Source organism: Coregonus lavaretus (assembly GCF_964263955.1).
Source record: "Coregonus lavaretus genome assembly, chromosome: 8".
Lineage (NCBI taxonomy): Eukaryota > Metazoa > Chordata > Actinopteri > Salmoniformes > Salmonidae > Coregonus > Coregonus lavaretus.
Genome location: NC_139995.1, coordinates 38,772,704 through 38,791,854, shown reverse-complemented (window position 1 = coordinate 38,791,854; position 19,151 = coordinate 38,772,704). Strand labels below are relative to the sequence as shown.

At 42.6% G+C, this 19,151-nt stretch overlaps 1 protein-coding gene across 12 annotated transcripts in view; it reads right to left on the bottom strand.

Moving 5' to 3' along the window:
* LOC311134387 (CUGBP Elav-like family member 4) overlaps window positions 1-18,041 on the bottom strand; it is a gene marked incomplete at both ends in the record, with an annotated part of 143,531 nt that extends 125,490 nt beyond the window's left edge. For 8 of the 12 annotated variants that reach the window (XM_084168060.1, XM_084168053.1, XM_084168062.1 and 5 more), the window contains one exon: window positions 17,798-17,945. In XM_084168060.1, the coding sequence (XP_084024186.1) occupies window positions 17,798-17,942 (145 nt within the window). Of the gene's footprint in view, window positions 1-17,797 lie in introns of all 12 variants that reach the window. The other 4 variants (XM_084168052.1, XM_084168056.1, XM_084168058.1 and 1 more) reach the window with 1 other exon arrangement.
* Window positions 18,042-19,151: the final 1,110 nt, after the last annotated feature.

Sequence of the window (19,151 nt, the reverse complement as noted above, 5' to 3'; positions counted from 1 at the left end):
CACACCCACACACACACATACAAACACACAGAGAGAGAGAGAGAGAGAGAGAGAGAGAGAGAGAGAGAGAGAGAGAGAGAGAGAGAGAGAGAGAGAGAGAGAGAGAGAGAGACATACACACACACACGCAAAGCCATATTCTTACACACTGAGGCAGAGGCCACAAATCATAATATTGATATATCATGCAACATTTGTGGTATTGATGCATTAATTAATGTACACATATTATGTATATATTCTGAACTACAGCATACATTATCTTCAAAATAAACATTCCATCCATGTAAATAATGTTTTACTCATCGCATAGCTTTCGCCAACTAAAACCCATATTTCTAAAAAGGCAGTATATATATTTTTTTTATGAATGGCGGCGGACAGCAGTATGTTAACCTTTATCCCTTTCCCTTACCCTTTCCCTTACCTTAACCTCATTGAAACTATACCTAACCTTAACCTTAACCTAACCCTTGTTCCTCAACCTAACCTTAACCCTAATAACCCATCATATATTTTGACCCTTGTGCCTAAACTAATTTTTTCTTATGTGGGTCAAATATCCACTTATCCACAAGATAACCAATTGAAAGCAGTTCACATGAAGTGTAGCAGAGAAAAACAGCAGGTACTATTATAGGCAAAACAACAACATTAACACGTTGTAAAAAAATGGCTGCCTACATCGGTGAGCACTTGCTTATTCACCCCTGGGGGCGGCTTCAAGCAGCGAGGCCGAATTCTGCTCCCATTGCAGGAAGGTCATTTTCCTTCCAGGGCCGTGATTGCCACAGATTAGTGCTTAAATCTTGCAAAATGCAACCTATAAATTACGGCAAAGGACAGAGGGGTCAGAGCCTGCCGTGGAACGGCGCCAGGAGCCATCTATCTGCAGGGAGGGGGAAATCTGTCTCTGGGAGTCCCTCACTCTCTCTCTGCCTCTCTCTATCTGTTTCTCGCTCTCTCTGTCTCTGTCTCTCTATCTCTCTCTCACTGCCTCTCTCTCTGCCACACTTGCTCTCTCTGCCTCTGTCTCTCTCTCTACCTCTATCACTCTATCACTCTGCTTCACTCTCTTTACCTCTCTCTTTATGCACTCGTCATTTATTTGACTTCCAAAAGGACATCTGAAGTTAGTATTCCATCCATCGTAAAATTGGTTGAGACTTGACCTTAGTACTATCAACTCTTACCCTTACCCCCAAACTGCCCCCGAACCCTTGAAAACTTCCCCATGACTTATTCATCATCCTCCATTTTCTGAATCAAACTTTGCCTTGAATAATTAAGGAGATAATTCCAAAATCCTTAACCCCTTCCCCATCTCCCTTTTACAAGTCAGCTTGGTAAATTTTTAATTGGGTGCATGAAATAGAAATGAAATGAGATGGAGAGGAAGTCTAGTTGAAGCAAAGACTCCACCAGTCTCGGTTATGGGTATAACAAGTTAATTCTGAGAGGGATACATGCATATCTGACCTCACATAATGGCACAAGCTTTGCCTCTTTAGTCTTTGCTTCTGCTCCATAGGATCAACACTGTAGCTAGTTATAGGATCAACAGTCTTTGGCTTCTGCTCCATAGGATCAACAGCCGATAACTACATTGTAGCTAGTTATAGGATCAACCGCAGGTACCCTGTAGCTAGTTCTAGGATAGTAGCTAGTTCTAGGATCAACAGCAGGTACACTGTATCTAGTTCTAGGATCAACAGCAGGTACACTGTAGCTAGTTCTAGGATCAACAGCAGGTACACTGTAGCAAGTTCTAGGATCAACAGCGAAGAGTTACACTGTCGCTAGTTCTAGGATCAACAGCAGAGAGGTACACTGTCGCTAGTTCTAGGATCAACAGCAGAGAGGTACACTTTCGCTAGTTCTAGGATCAACAGCGAAGAGGTACACTATCTAGGCCTATGTGCCTTGTTCCAATGTTGATCTAAACTAGATATTTTGTATCTACTAAAAGCTTGTATCTATTTAGATTTATACTTGTGCACCTGTTTATTGTCACACATGCTTATAAGATCTTTATTTTGCTCATAATTCATGATACTGAACGAATGTATCCTAATTTAATGGCTGCTTTTATTTACTTTCACTTGATTTTTCTTCTGTTGTTGCCCTAATATTGCTTCTATTGGATATGCTGTAATGTATCCCACAGGTTTCCTTGAAAACATTTCAAGGTGTATCCTGACACAAATCTTTGTCCCAAGATATATGCTATTACAAAATAATTATGTATGATCCAAATGACACACCTACATGTATATTAAACAGTGAACAATCATGATATTGTGCTTAATGCCATCAGATCATGTCTTTGTCTGATTCGAGTACATATTTCTGCTTTCTTAGCTCTCTTCTGGATGGGAGTAACCTTCCTTACTGTTCCTATTCCTGCCATTTGATTCCATTCAACCACCTAAACCTCAAGACAGCATGGAGAGGCAAACACACACACACACGCATGCACACACACACACACACACACACACACTCACACACACACACACACACACACACACACACACACACACACACACACACACACACACACACACACACACATCCCTCTACTTGCACCACAATCTTACTAATAACAGTCTGTCAAGGTTTATAGTTATTAGTAACATCACTATAGTATAGATACACAGTACAGTGCAATCGGAAAGTATTCAGAGCCCTTGACTTTTTCCACACTTTGTTACGTTACAGCTTTATGCTAAAATTTATTAAATGACTTTTTTTCCTCATTAATCTACACACAATACCCCATAATGACAAATCGAAAACAAGTTCTTAGAAATTTCTGCAAATGTATATATGTATATACAGTGGGGAAAAAAAGTATTTAGTCAGCCACCAATTGTGCAAGTTCTCCCACTTAAAAAGATGAGAGAGGCCTGTAATTTTAATCATAGGTACACGTCAACTATGACAGACAAATTGAGAAATTTTTTTCCAGAAAATCACATTGTAGGATTTTTAAGGAATTTATTTGCAAATGATGGTGGAAAATAAGTATTTGGTCACCTACAAACAATCAACATTTCTGGCTCTCACAGACCTGTAACTTCTTCTTTAAGAGGCTCCTCTGTCCTCCACTCGTTACCTGTATTAATGGCACCTGTTTGAACTTGTTATCAGTATAAAAGACACCTGTCCACAACCTCAAACAGTCACACTCCAAACTCCACTATGGCCAAGACCAAAGAGCTGTCAAAGGACACCAGAAACAAAATTGTAGACCTGCACCAGCCTGGGAAGACTGAATCTGCAATAGATAAGCAGCTTGGTTTGAAGAAATCAACTGTGGGAGCAATTATTAGGAAATGGAAGACATACAAGACCACTGATAATCTCCCTCGATCTGGGGCTCCACGCAAGATCTCACCCCGTGGGGTCAAAATGATCACAAGAACGGTGAGCAAAAATCCCAGAACCACACGGGGGGGCCTAGTGAATGACCTGCAGAGAGCTGGGACCAAAGTAACAAAGCCTACCATCAGTAACACACTACGCCGCCAGGGACTCAAATCCTGCAGTGCAAAACGTGTCCCCCTGCTTAAGCCAGTACATGTACAGGCCCGTCTGAAGTTTGCTAGAGTGCATTTGGATGATCCAGAAGAGGATTGGGAGAATGTCATATGGTCAGATGAAACCAAAATATAACTTTTTGGTAAAAACTCAACTCGTCGTGTTTGGAGGACAAAGAATGCTGAGTTGCATCCAAAGAACACCATACCTACTGTGAAGCATGGGGGTGGAAACATCATGCTTTGGGGCTGTTTTTCTGCAAAGGGACCAGGACGACTGATCTGTGTAAAGGAAAGAATGAATGGGGCCATGTATCGTGAGATTTTGAGTGAAAACCTCCTTCTATCAGCAAGGGCATTGAAGATGAAACGTGGCTGGGTCTTTCAGCATGACAATGATCCCAAACACACCGCCCGGGCAACGAAGGAGTGGCTTCGTAAGAAGCATTTCATGGTCCTGGAGTGGCCTAGCCAGTCTCCAGATCTCAACCCCATAGAAAATCTTTGGAGGGAGTTGAAAGTCTGTGTTGCCCAGCGACAGCCCCAAAACATCACTGCTCTAGAGGAGATCTGCATGGAGGAATGGGCCAAAATACCAGCAACAGTGTGTGAAAACCTTGTGAAGACTTACAGAAAACATTTGACCTGTGTCATTGCCAACAATGGGTATATAACAAAGTATTGAGAAACTTTTGTTATTGACCAAATACTTATTTTCCACCATAATTTGCAAATAAATTCATTAAAAATCCTACAATGTGATTTTCTGGATTTTTTTTTCTCATTTTGTCTGTCATAGTTGACATGTACCTATGATGAAAATTACAGGCCTCTCTCATCTTTTTAAGTGGGAGAACTTGCACAATTGTTGGCTGACTAAATACTTTTTTTCCCCACTGTATATATACAGTGGGGAGAACAAGTATTTGATACACTGCCGATTTTGCAGGTTTTCCTACTTACAAAGCATGTAGAGGTCTGTAATTTTTATCATAGGTACACTTCAACTGTGAGAGACGGAATATAAAACATTGTATGATTTTTAAATAATGAATTTGCATTTTATTGCATGATATAAGTATTTGATCACCTACTAACCAGTAAGAATTCAGGCTCTCACAGACCTGTTAGTTTTTCTTTAAGAAGCCCTCCTGTTCTCCACTCATTACCTGTATTAACTGCATCTGTTTGAACTTGTTACCTGTATAAAAGACACCTGTCCACACACTCAATCAAACATACTCCAACCTCTCCACAATGGCCAAGACCAGAGAGCTGTGTAAGGACATCAGTGATACATTTGTAGACCTGCACAAGGCTGGGATGGGCTACAGGACAATAGGCAAGCAGCTTGGTGAGAAGGCAACAACTGTTGGCGCAATTATTAGAAAATGGAAGAAGTTCAAGATGACGGTCAATCACCCTCGGTCTGGGGCTCCATGCAAGATCTCACCTCATGGGGCATCAATGATCATGAGGAAGGTGAGGGATCATCCCAGAACTACACGGCAGGACCTGGTCAATGACCTGAAGAGAGCTGGGACCACAGTCTCAAAGAAAACCATTAGTAACACACTACGCCATCATGGATTAAAATCCTGCAGCGCACGCAAGGTCCCCCTGCTCAAACCAGCGCATGTCCAGGCCTGTCTGAAGTTTGGCAATGACCATCTGGATGATCCAGAGGAGGAATGGGAGAAGGTCATGTGGTCTGATGAGACAAAAATAGAGCTTTTTGCTCTAAACTCCACTCGCCGTGTTTGGAGGAAGAAGAAGGATGAGTACAACCCCAAGAACACCATCCCAACCTTGAAGCATGGAGGTGGAAACATCATTCTTTGGGGATGCTTTTCTGCAAAGGGGACAGGACGACTGCACCGTATTGAGGGGAGGATGGATGGGGCCATGTATCGCGAGATCTTGGCCAACAACCTCCTTCCCTCAGCAAGAGCATTGAAGATGGGTCTTGGCTGGGTCTTCCAGCATGACAACGACCCGAAACACACAGCCAGGGCAACTAAGGAGTGGCTCCGTAAGAAGCATCTCAAGGTCCTGGAGTGGCCTAGCCAGTCTCCAGACCTGAACCCAATAGAAAATCTTTAGAGGGAGCTGAAAGTCCGTATTGCCCAGCGACAGCCCCGAAACCTGAAGGATCTGGAGAAGGTCTGTATGGAGGAGTGGGCCAAAATCCCTGCTGCAGTGTGTGCAAACCTGGTCAAGACCTACAGGAAACGTATGATCTCTGTAATTGCAAACAAAGGTTTCTGTACCAAATATTAAGTTCTGCTTTTCTGATGTATCAAATACTTATGTCATGCAATAAAATGCAAATTAATTACTTAAAAATCATACAATGTGATTTTCTGGATTTTTGTTATAGATTCCGTCTCTCACAGTTGAAGTGTACCTATGATAAAAATTACAGACCTCTACATGCTTTGTAAGTAGGAAAACCTGCAAAATCGGCAGTGTATCAAATACTTGTTCTCCCCACTGTATATATATATATATGCAGTATCTCACAAAAGTGAGTACACCCCTCACATTTTTGTAAATATTTGAGTATGTCTTTTCATGTGACAACACTGAAGAAATGACACTTTGCTACAATGTAAAGTAGTGAGTGTACAGCTTGTATAACAGTGTAAATTTGCTGTCTCCTCAAAATAACACAACACACAGCCATTAATGTCTAAACCGCTGGCAACAAAAGTGAGTACACCCCTAAGTGAAAATGTCCAAATTGGGCCCAAAGTGTCAATATTTTGTGTGGCCACCATCATTTTCCAGCACTGCCTTAACCCTCTTGGGCATGGAGTTCACCAGAGCTTCACAGGTTGCCACTGGAGTCCTCTTCCACTCCTCCATGACGACATCACGGAGCTGGTGGATGTTAGCGACCTTGCACTCTTTTTGAGGATGCCCCACAGATGCTCAATAGGGTTTAGGTCTGGAGACATGCTTGGCCAGTCCATCACCTTTACCCTCAGCTTCTATAGCAAGGCAATGGTTGTCTTGGAGGTGTGTTTGGGGTCGTTATCATGTTGGAATACTGCCCTGCGGCCCAGTCTCTGAAGGGAGGGGATCATGCTCTGCTTCAGTATGTCACAGTACATGTTGGCATTCATGGTTCCCTCAATGAACTGTAGCTCCCCAGTGCCGGCAGCACTCATGCAGCCCCAGACCATGACACTCCCACCACCATGCTTGACTGTAGGCAAGACACACTTATCTTTGTACTCCTCACCTGGTTGCCGCCACACACGCTTGACACCATCTGAACCACATAAGTTTATCTTGGTCTCATCAGACCACAGGACATGGTTCCAGTAATCCATGTCCTTAGTCTGCTTGTCTTCAGCAAACTGTTTGCGGGCTTTCTTGTGCATCATCTTTAGAAGAGGCTTCCTTCTGGGACGACAGCCATGCAGACCAATTTGATGCAGTGTGCGGCGTATGGTCTGAGCACTGACAAGCTGACCCCCCACACCTTCAACCTCTGCAGCAATGCTGGCAGCACTCATACGTCTATTTCCCAAAGACAACCTCTGGATATGACGCTGAGCACGTGCACTCAACTTCTTTGGTCGACCATGGCGAGGCCTGTTATGAGTGGAACCTGTCCTGTTAAACCGCTGTATGGTCTTGGCCATCATGCTGCAGCTCAATTTCAGGGTCTTAGCAATCTTCTTATAGCCCAGGCCATCTTTATGTAGAGCAACAATTATTTTTTTCAGATCCTCAGAGAGTTCTTTGCCATGAGGTGCCATGTTGAACTTCTAGTGACCAGTATGAGGGAGTGTGAGAGCGATGACAACAAATTTAACAGACCTGCTCCCCATTCACACCTGAGACCTTGTAACACTAACGAGTCACATGACACCGGGAAGGGAAAATGGCTAATTGGGCCCAATTTGGACATTTTCACTTAGGGGTGTACTCACTTTTGTTGCCAGCGGTTTAGACATTAATGGCTGTGTGTTGAGTTATTTTGAGGGGACAGCAAATTTACACTGTTATACAAGCTGTACACTCACTACTTTACATTGTAGCAAAGTGTCATTTCTTCAGTGTTGTCACATGAAAAGATATACTCAAATATTTACAGAAATGTGAGGGGTGTACTCACTTTTGTGAGATACTGTATATATATTTTAAATCCTTATTTACATAAGTACTCATATTTTGCTATGAGACTAGAAATTGAGATCAGGTGCATCCTGTTTCCATTGATCATCCTTGAGATGTTTCTACAACTTGATTGGAGTTCACCTGTGGTAAATTCAATTGATTGGACATGATTTGGAAAGGCACACCTGTATACATAAGGTTCCACAGTTGAGAGTGCATGTCAGAGCAAAAACCAAGCCATGAGGTCGAAGGAATTGTCCATAGAGCTCCGAGACAGGATTGTGTCAAGGCACAGATCTGGGGAAGGGTGCCAAAACATTTCTGCAGCATTGAAGGTCCCTAAGAACATAGTGGCCTCCATCATTCCTAAATAGAAGAAGTTTGGAACCACCAGCACTCTTCCTAGAGCTGGACACCTGGCCAAACTGAGCAATCGGAGGAGAAGGGCCTTGGTCAGGGAGGTGACCAAGAACCCGATGGTCACTCTGACAGAGCTCCTGAGTTCATCTGTGGAGATGGGAGAAATTTCCAGAAGGACAACCATCTCTGCAGCACTCCACCAATCAGGCCTTTATGGTAGAGTGGCCAGATGGAAGCCACTCCTCGGTAAAATGCACATGACAGCCCGCTTGGAGTTTGCCAAAAAGGCACCTAAAGACTCTCAGACCATAAGAAACAAGATTCTCTGGTCTGATTAAACCAATATTGAACTCTTTGGTCTGAATGCCAAGCATCACGTCTGGAGGAAACCTGGCACCATCCCTACGGTGAAGTATAGTGATGGCAGCATCATGCTGTGGGAATGTTTTTCAGCGGCAGGGACTGGGACACTAGTCAGGATTGAGGGAAATATGAACGGAGCAAAGTACAGAGAAATCTTTGATGGAAACTTGCTCCAGAGCACTCAGGACCACAGACTAGGTGGGGGCAGCATATTTCAGATGGAAACTTGCTCCAGAGCACTCAGGACCACAGACTAGGTGGGGGCAGCATATTTCAGTTTCTTTTTTTGTATAAATTTACAAATATTATGGGGTATTGTGTGGGAAAAAAACTATTGAATCCATTTCGGAATAAGGCTGTAACGTAACAAAATGTGGAAAAAGTCAAGGGGTCTGAATACTTTCCGAATTAACTGTATACAATCAGCTGACTATAGACAATGGAACTTGTATCGTACTCTATAATTATATAGCATGTGTTCTCTATATTCAACTCAATTCAATTTGCTTCATTGGCATGACGTAACAATGTACATATTGCCAAAGCTTATAATTACACCTACACAGTGTAGATATGAGGTAAAGCAATGCATGTCAGAGAGATTGCTTGCACTATGACCAAACAAACAATATAGGGTTGTAATAATTCACTATCATTAATGGTACAAAGGATGCAGCACCACAATTCGGATATAAATCTCATTCAGGAGACCTTTTTGAGTCCTGGGTTGAATTCTCTGCTGTTCTCAGCCTGACCTATATGTTCCATTGATCTCTAAGAAGTCGAACTTCTAAATGTCAGTAGACGTCTGCATCAAACCGAGCCAGAATGTTGCAAGGCTTTAGCCTTACTAACCCTTTAACCGGTCCTGTAGGAGAGAGAAAGTTGGGGATGGTGGAGAATTCTGGTTGTTTCCATTGGCTCAGTTGGTTAGAGATCACTGCTTACCACACCAGAGTTAACAGTTTGATTCCTGCATGGGGTATCACACACACAAACATTTGCACATACGCACGCACGCACACACACACACACACACACACACACACACCACACTGTTCAGATGGAGCAATAGCAGGATATGTGTATGAAAAAATAAAAGAATTGCACTCACTAACTGTAAGTCTCCCTGGATAAGAGCGTCTGCTAAATGACTAAAATGTAAATGTAAAATGTGAGGACTAGCATTTTATAAGGACAATATCTCTGTCAAATCGAATAAAGAGCGGTGACTACACAACAACCCCAAAAAGTGAAATGTACTATTAAAAACTGAATAAACAACAGAAGGTTTCCCACATTTTGAAAGTATTGCATTCTCCCACTCCGGAACAGAGGCTATATCTGAAACAGCAGGGAAACAAGCAAAAGGATCGAACAGACCCCAAGCGTCAGCCTCTTGAAACATTTGACATGGACCACAATAACACATAGATGATGCAACGGCCTTGAAAAGAGAAACTATTTACCCCTCCAAAACAGTGCTACAGTAAGCTTTCAGGCACTTAAAATCGCCATAGCAATGACATGGCAATAGCAAAAATATATATATATCATCTTAATATGAGGAAGGAGGAGGTTGAGCTTTGGGCATTTTATTTAGGCTCTTTTAGGGAAAACAACATGCTAAGCTGAGTAGAGTTTTAAGGCTGACCAAGTGTGCTTCAGATTTTGAATTTTGTATGCAGTATACTAAAACATTGTAAAGCGGTTAAGTGAAACATAAATATTTCAGGGAGATATTGTATATCTACATAAAAAGATTTTCCCTGCATTTTCACACTGTATTGTGCTGATAATTGCTTATTAAGCATTATGCCTTTAAGGCTACAGGTATGGGTGTGGTTAGATGCGTGTTCAACCTACAGGTGCCATCTTGAATTGGTAGATTCAATGGGGTGATGTCTGAGTTGGGTCATCCCAATCATCCCACTTAGCATTTACCATCTTGAATTAGGCTGAAGGCCTGTTGTTTGAAGAGAGCCTAGCATTATTTGTTACTAATAAGAGTAGTTGTTTGTTTGCTAAAAAGAGTAGTAAAACGTATAATTCAAGAAAAAAAGTATAGTTCAGAATAAAGTGCTTGGGGTCAGGCTAGGCTGTACAAGGCATCCAAGCTTGCTTGCATCGCACCACCAGTAAACATCAGGACTATTAACACACTATTCTGATATGGATATATCCTTTACTTGATTAGACTTGAGATTATTCAACCACAGCAAGTAGTACAGAGGTCTATTATGTAGTTATGTATACAACTAGTTATATATCTGTCATTCCCATTGAAAGCAAGTCTGATAAGCAGTAGGTTCGTTCTATGTGCAATATTTATATGCTTCCCCTCTGTAAATGTTGCTCCGTTAAGATTGCTGAGATCAGCAGCTCCTATGACCTGAGGGATGAGTCCCTTTCCTCCAGGTCAATGTAGCAATAATCCCCTAGACCTCACGTTGTGGATACATTCCCAACATCATAATAAGAGCAAATACTGTATGCTAAGTAGACAACATTATGTCATATTAATGTCATATTGAAAATCCAGTTGTCAATCTAGCACTCTTAACATTGGAACTCAACATTTGCAGTGGCAGATTAACAATAATTAGCCGCAACATGTTATTACTCAGTTTAAGAACTGTTTTTACAACACAGTACTTTGAGAGGAATGAGGATACATGTAAAAACAAGAGAGGTCACGTGTGATTAGAATCTGTTCTTCCTGCACAATCAAAGTCAAACAATTCCTCTTCTGCTTTCACGTGTGTGTGTATTTGGATTTACTATTTACCAGAAGTCCTCACAAGGATAGTAAAACAAGGAAAATTTGGACAAGTGGGGACATTTCGCCGGTCCCCACAAGGAATAATTATATTTTTAGGCATAGGGGTTAAGGTTAGGATTAGGGTTAGGTTTATGTTTATGGTTTGGGGTTAAGGTTAGGGTTAAGGTTAGGGTTAGGGTTAGGTTAAGGGTTAGGGGTTAGGGAAAATAGGATTTTGAATGGGAATCAATTGTTTGGTCCCCACAAGGATAGAATACAAATGTGTGTGTGTGTGTGTGTGTGTGTGTGTGTGTGTGTGTGTGTGTGTGTGTGTGTGTGTGTGTGTGTGTGTGTGTGTGTGTGCGTGCGTGCGTGCATACGCAAATTGCAAAGTGCCAGAAAATGATTTTCCAAACACTTCCATATGTCAATCTCCTGAACTAAGATGAGACTGCATCCTCTGCCAGACCGTCCCCAATTCTCCATGATGATAAAGGTCACAAGCTTTAATGAGTCCAATGAGGAGGTCACAGGAGCAAGAGTTCTCTTCCCCCCTGACAACCGTCATGACTCCCGACATGCAGTTAGAATGCTGATCCCTTAGTCTTCCACCCCCTCACTGTTTCCCTCCTTCCGCCCCCCATTCCTCTCCTCCCTACATGGCCATCGCTCACCGTGAGTAACTGGCTCTCCGGGCTAGTGGCCGGCCCCTTCTGACAATCCTGGCCAATCATAATGGACAGTAGCAGCCAAGGTGCCTTGACAACTGTCCCCGCTGACAAATGATAGTTGGCGTATCTACATACACGTCTCTCGTTCTCCTCCCTATTTTTTTCGTCTTGCATCTCAGATGTTTTTAGATACATAGAGGTGTGCTCAGATGTTTTTAGATACATAGAGGTGTGCTCAGATGTTTTTACATACATAGAGGTGTGCATGGGGCGGGACGTGACCTCGTCGGTGACACATGTTGCCTGTTTTCCTCAACAAAACGCTCAATATCGATCACGTCACGTCGTCATAGAAACAGTGCACAATGTGGTGTCTGAGTGTGCATTTCGATTGGAGCTGAGTGGAGAATTCTGGGCAGGGGATGAGAGAGGAAGGAGAGGTACACACATATACACACACACATCCCAAACCAACGATGTGAGGAGAAAAATGAGCCCACAGAGGGGATGATGCAACGTGAATGAAATCCTGCGGCCGGAACATGTGGCGCATTAACGCAGCCTGGCAGAAAAACATCCAGTCTCTCTCTCTCTCTCTCTCTCTCTCTCTCTCTCTCTCTCTCTCTCTCTCTCTCTCTCTCTCTCTCTCTCTCTCTCTCTCTCTCTCTCTCTCTCTCTCTCTCTCTCTCTCTCTCTCTCTCTCTCTCTCTCTCTCTCTCTCTCTCTCTCTCTCTCTCTAATTCAGGAGTCCCACAGTGTATTACCTTTACAATACTGCAGTGCCTTCAGACATTCTGTCCATTGACAATGTTCCCAGTTTCAGCTAGTTTTCAAAGCAGTCAGTGTCCAGGTTTTATGGATTTTGAATGATAGAAGAAATGTAGAAATAGCTCATGAGGATTTCCATTGCTTCTCTAAGAAGAAGGGTCCCTAGGTGGATACCTAGAATCCATTAAAGTAAGCCACAGGTCTAGAACTATAAGGGCCAGTTACCCAGACCCAGATTAAACTGCTCATCAACACCCTGTACAGTATATCACCCTCTCTATCCACTATAGTTACAGCAGTTTAACTGTCCTCTCTTAAGCAAACAGTGTAGGAATGGTAGCTTACTAACTGCAAACACATGTAAATAACTACCTTTGCTATCTGTGGGGCAAAACAATTCACTGTTTATAGTTGGTTAGCTACAGAAACCTCTCTTTGCCTAGCAACTATAACACTGCTTCATGCCTCCAAAACTAACAATGTGGCTCCAGTAATGTTTACATGTTGATGTTTGTGACATTTAGGCTACTTTTATAGCAGACCTTGGGGGACATAGTGTAAGGTGAGCAGTTTTTGGAAATGAAAATCAGGACAATTTTCGCTGTAGTCCTTTCAAATACTTGTATTAATTGTAACACAGAAATGGATTACCCCTCCACAGTTTTCGTCATCTTAGCCTATCTAGTAATTTTAGAATCACCCAAGTTTGGTAGACTATGCTGTTGCCTGCTCTTTCTGGCCATGGGCATGGTTGTTCATGCAGTGGTTACAATATAACACTGATCAAATCTTCTCATAAAAGGTCCGCGGCAAAGCCATGGCAGCAAACGAGTTTGGTACAGGGATAAACATAATTTTGAGATGCAAATCTGATTGGATGCAGCATTTGATCATTGAAATATCAGCCTCAATTTAACTTCAGAGCTGCTTTTTATTTCTGAAGGCTTATCAGGGACATTTCCGGGGACAGCTCTAGCCGGGGACAGACCACCAAAATCGGGGACTGACCCAAGAAATTGGGGATGTCTGGTCACCCTACCATAGCAGATCTTGAAAGTCATATTTCTTAGATAGGATTGAGCACCTGTGACAATGTATCTACACCACTTGCCAGCCTATTTTCTAGGACAAAAGAAGGTGAGGGCAGAGAGCCCAACGGGAGCCTCTTTCTGTCTTTCACTTGAATTGCTCAGAAAACACCCCAAGATATCAGTATACCTAGTCTTAGTTTTTCTCTCACTTTCAAAGGGACTCCTAGGAAAACCCGAAGCAGAGCAACTCAAGGCAACTCTAACAAGGGAGAACATTTTCAGTGAATGTAACAATACATGTAATTACTCTGTCACTACATGCATATTACATTGTTATTACACCAAAGCAACTGACAGTCGTACATGTTAGGATTGACCCACTGACCCAAGGTGTATTACTGTACGTGGGCGGATTCTAGCTAGGTCACCTGGTTCATAGCGTGCTGCCATATCTCCCCTATCCTCCCTCCCATACTGCCTTGCAAAAAAATAGAGAAAACGGCCCCTCTTTGTGCCGACGTCCGTCTCAGCATGCGCGACGGCAGCCAGTGACGGTTATAAATGGCCTCTATTAGCACGGCCCAGTCGCAGAGGGGAGAGAAATAAAATCATTGGGAGAATGTAGGGCTAGTGCTGTCGCCTTTGTGCCCGTTCCCTTCCCACCCCAGCCTCCTCTATCCACCCCTTCCCTTTCAAGGGGACAGCAACCTAAAGACTAGATTACTAGTGATACATGGGGTCATTATTGGGATAGTTATGGCAATAGTATAGTATAGTATAGTAGCATCAGAGGCATTTGCAACAATGAAAATACTAGGCTAGGAGTCTGTCTAACAATTATTGTGGTGTCACATGTTGCTATAACATTCTAGAATATTAATAGCATCTATAGGTGGGGTTGGTTGTTATTAACACTTTCACAGCTTTTTTCGTAACCACACTAAATCAATTGAGGGTTGTCGTGAACCAGGGAAATAAAGAGGGAAATGGGATATGAAGGAACGGAGGATGAGGAGGAGAAGCGGGAGAATCAGGGAAAGGAGTAAAGGTGTAGATAAAGTATGTGGAGGAAAGCGAGAGGTGGAGGAGTATTTCGATGAGAAGTTAAATGCTACTGAAAGAAGAAAAGGAGGAAACAGAAGATGGAGAGAGAAGAAAGATTAAATGGAGTGAACAAGTTTTGCTGTGGCTGGAGGGCTGGAGTCTGATATTTAGACAAATAACCATAGGAGCCAAGCCATCAATCAGCTCAGAACATTCCAATAAGTGGCAAAAGGCTGCAAATGTTCTCAGACCCTAGTGTTGTGCACTTTTCTTGCAGTATTAATTCCAATGAAAAGCCAATAACTTTCTTCAACGCTAAAGTAGTTAATAGGGCAACATTGCCCTTGTTTGATTTAGAGCTTTTGGACTATATTTTGTAAAAAAGTCAGATAATGATGCCGTACACGTTTTGCCAGCTTATAGATGTATCCAAAATATTGGTAACACTTTACTTTAGGCCGACATCTATAAAGGATTATGATGCAGTTATAATGCATGTCAGACTTGTTGTAAGCATGTATGAACCCGTTATAATGTCTTACTATCATTTCACAATGATCCTGACTAGGCTTTTCAGTCTCTCGAAATCGCAGCATCTAATTCCACAATCGTAACACTTTATTTGACAGTGCCATTTTGGCATGTATATGATAGTGTCGTTTCACAATGACATTTAGTCTACCATGCTATGTCACCAACATAACGAGGTTAATGTCCAGGGTGTAGGCCACTACAGTCATAATGCAAACCGCTGCCTCTGTCATGACAATGGTTATTTGACATGAGAAGTTATGATTGGACATGGCCCCTTATGGCAGGTCTTATAACACCTTCATATCTATGACACAGTCAAATATTTTTAGCTTTCTAATAACACATTATAAAGGCTTACACATGCTTATAACAAGTAACAAACCCTTATACCTGTTGGTAACAAGTTACCAAAAATATGATTTACCTTACGTTAAAACATTCAGACATAATCTTACAGCAACTTTAAACAAAACGCAACATTCAACAAACACCCTCTGTTTGTGGGAAGGTGTGGGGATATTGGGTTGGCTGGGAGAAGAGGTGTATATATACTGTCTATAGCCAACCAGCTAGCCAGCGAGAGAGCTGTTGCATCCAGCTAGTTAAAATATGAGAGCGGTGCTGCGAAGGGGGCCGCACTAATAAAAGTGGGGGCCTAGCCTGTGAGGCCAGGCAATATATCGCCCTAAGGAGACAGTTCCTAGAATCAGCCGGCATGGCCTCCCATAGTTCACAGGCCGCGCGTGATTAACCGTCGGACAGGGAGTCCTTACTACAGCTGGGCTATTAATAAAAGATAACCCCCCCTTTTCCTCTTCCCCCTCCTCCTCCTACTCCTCCTCCCCCTTCCCACTCCTCTCTTTGGTTCCCCCATCCCCGGCAATCTCCTCCTCCCTTCCTCCTGCTTTATTTCTATATCATCATTATTTATCGACACATGCAAAATGTCACGTTGTTAACAGGGGGAGGTTAGGAAAGCTGAAATGTTCTGTTTGTGCTTTAACGTCCACATGTGAAGTGACCCTGTGGAGTCTGAAAATGCCCTCCAGGTGTAGCAGATCAATTAGTGACCTCATTAAGATTCTGATGCCCTGAGCGAATAGGGAATAGCTAACCAATGGATAATTTTTAGTAATTTAGCAGACGCTCTTATCCAGAGCCACTGAGTGAGTGCATAAATTTTTCATACTGGCCCCCCGTGGGAATCGAACCCACAACCCTGGCTTTGCAAGCACCATGCTCTACCAACTGAGCTACACGGGACACCCCTCTAAAGAGCCTGAAATCAACTTCCATAACATTGGTCATTACCGTTACACTAGAGGTATATGGCTGGTCATTACCCCAAGGTATATGACCGATCGTTAGCATTACACTGAAGACGTGACGGATCATTGCATCACACAACAGGTATACAGCATTGTGTAAAATTACCATAACACCAAAGGGTTGACTAGGTCTCACTTTGTAATGCATTGCATAGTAATGCAAAACACTAGACTCTTGATACACCATCATCAAGGCTACAGGTAAATGCAAATATTATGCAGCTGAGAAATTAACACACAAACACATGCAGGCGTACACACACACACACACACACACACACACACAGTTCTCTCTCTATGTATAAACTGGTTGTTCAAACACCTGTCTTCACACCATATTCAAAGAGTTCCCTGACATCCCTTTTTACTTTCTAAAACTGCAAAACGTCTGCATAATGCCAGGCACTAGACTAGGGAACAACCGCAATTACATATTGTAGGTAAGGTGGGTGGACAACAGGTAATGGGTTTAGATAGGAAATACTGTAGAATGCATTATGTAAAATCTAAGAAAGTATTGGTTACATTTTCTCAGAGAATAATACAGTAGGCTATAAAAAGCATGTACCCAATCATGCACGATCACGCGCACACACACCAACACATTTTTCCTCCCTCCCTCACTCTCCTCATGTTACAAGCAATTTGGCATTACGCGCAACAGAGTGCAAGATGGTGCCGTGGGCAATGAGCCATTGGTTCCTCCGGTATACTCGAGAAAAATGTGAACTTTCAATCGTGGAGATTCTACACTTGTGAATGAATGCACGATAACTACATGTGTGACTTACTCTTAACACGTATAGCCCACACTTCCAAAGTTACAAGATAAACTGCGACTTGCTCTTAATATTGTTACATAATAGCCTATTAGGTCGTGATTCTTGACAGCGCTATGTGCCCGGATATCTCAGCACAACAGAGGTTTGAGTATATGTTATTTGAAATGGCTCAATGTTGACCACGGAATCAAGACTATAAAAATTGACTATTCCTCTTTCTGTTAACATGAACATGAAACCTAAAAGAGTAAGCTACAATAGTAAATATCACAAAAAAGCTACTGTGAGAAACGCAAGTAATATTGCGCAACCACATCCATCAAATCCAATACGAGTCGGTCCTGTCTCCCGAACTAGGGGGAACACGATTGCTTGCCATGGAAAGACATTCGTGATAGGCAGCGGCAACCGGAGCCGCAGAGAAAAGAGAGTGAAGATGGGGATCCCGCTCTCTCGGGGACTGGGTAGGAGGCGCAACCCACCTTTGTGCATGCCCGTAAAGCGGTCCTTGAGGACGGTGAGCTCGTAGATCTTGCCGAACTCCTCGAAGAGCGGCCGGAGGTCCTTCTCGTCCAGGTTGCGCGGTATTTGCCCGATGAACAGTTTGATGGCGTCGTGGTCTTTCATGGGGATGGTGCCCCCGCAGCCCGCCGGACTGTGGCTGTGGCTTAATCCGTTCACTAGCCCGTTTGTGCCGTCCACCTGTCCATTTGTTAAAGTTGCCATCTTCGGACAGGCAATGAGTTGTGGTAACAGCGGCGGCAGCAGCAGCGCAATCTTGGTGGCCGTTGTATAGAAGCCTCCGAACGAAGTAGCCTATTGATTAAAAATATATATATCTGAAAAGCCTTGCTGGTCCTGCTTCTAGTCCTACCAACGCAAATATGTACATGAATAAGTATACATATGTAGCATTGGGCTAAAACGAATATCAAAAGCTTGGAGCTGGTCTTCTGGTCCCGGTGGAGGCGTGATTCCTTGTAGACTATTTATGTCCTAATTAATAATTAATTAATTCATTTAATAAAAGAGAGAGAGAGAGAGACCAAGAACTTTCGTATTTTATTTACACCTCCTTTCATTCCCCTAGTCCCTGCTTCTAGGTTCCCTTTTAATTTTTGCATTGAGAAGTCGGAATGGGTGTTCTCGGTTTAAACGGACAGGGCCAGCTCAAGAGCTGCAAGGACTGCGGGGAGATATAGAACGAGGGGAACCACTAGGACTCGATGTTTGTGTTACACAGCGTTTTCTCTCCCCCTTCCGGTTTAGAAAGCTGAATGGTATGATCCAAGGGAAAGGGGGTCTATAAAAAAAAGAAAATAGTGATAGTAATCTGTACGGTTCTTTGTGCAATAGTCTATCATGTGCAAATCACGCCACGTCCGCAGCGAAATAATAGGTCGAATAATAATATTAATAGGCCTAATAATAATAATAATAATAATAATAATAATAATAATAATAATAATAATAATAACAATAATAATAATAATAATAATGTGCTATAAAACATATCTCTACCATATTTCCCTTCAAAATATAGGCCCACTCCAAAAGGCCACGGACTCTGACATATTTTTTTTCTTCATTTGGTGTGAAAAGGCCTTTAAAGTGTAGTAGAACAATTCGGAGAATATTCACTTAAAAGCCTAAAGGAGCTTGAACTGCTTGAATAGCGGTTAGGTGGACAGCGCCTGGTGCTGAAATCCTCAAAAGCCGAGTTAAAAGGCAACATCGACGGCTAAAATATATTTCAGGGAACGTTACAATGTGTCACACAAAGCAGTGTCGCACAGTGTCGTGTAGCCTATAGCTCAAGCAGGCATCTATTCCGTT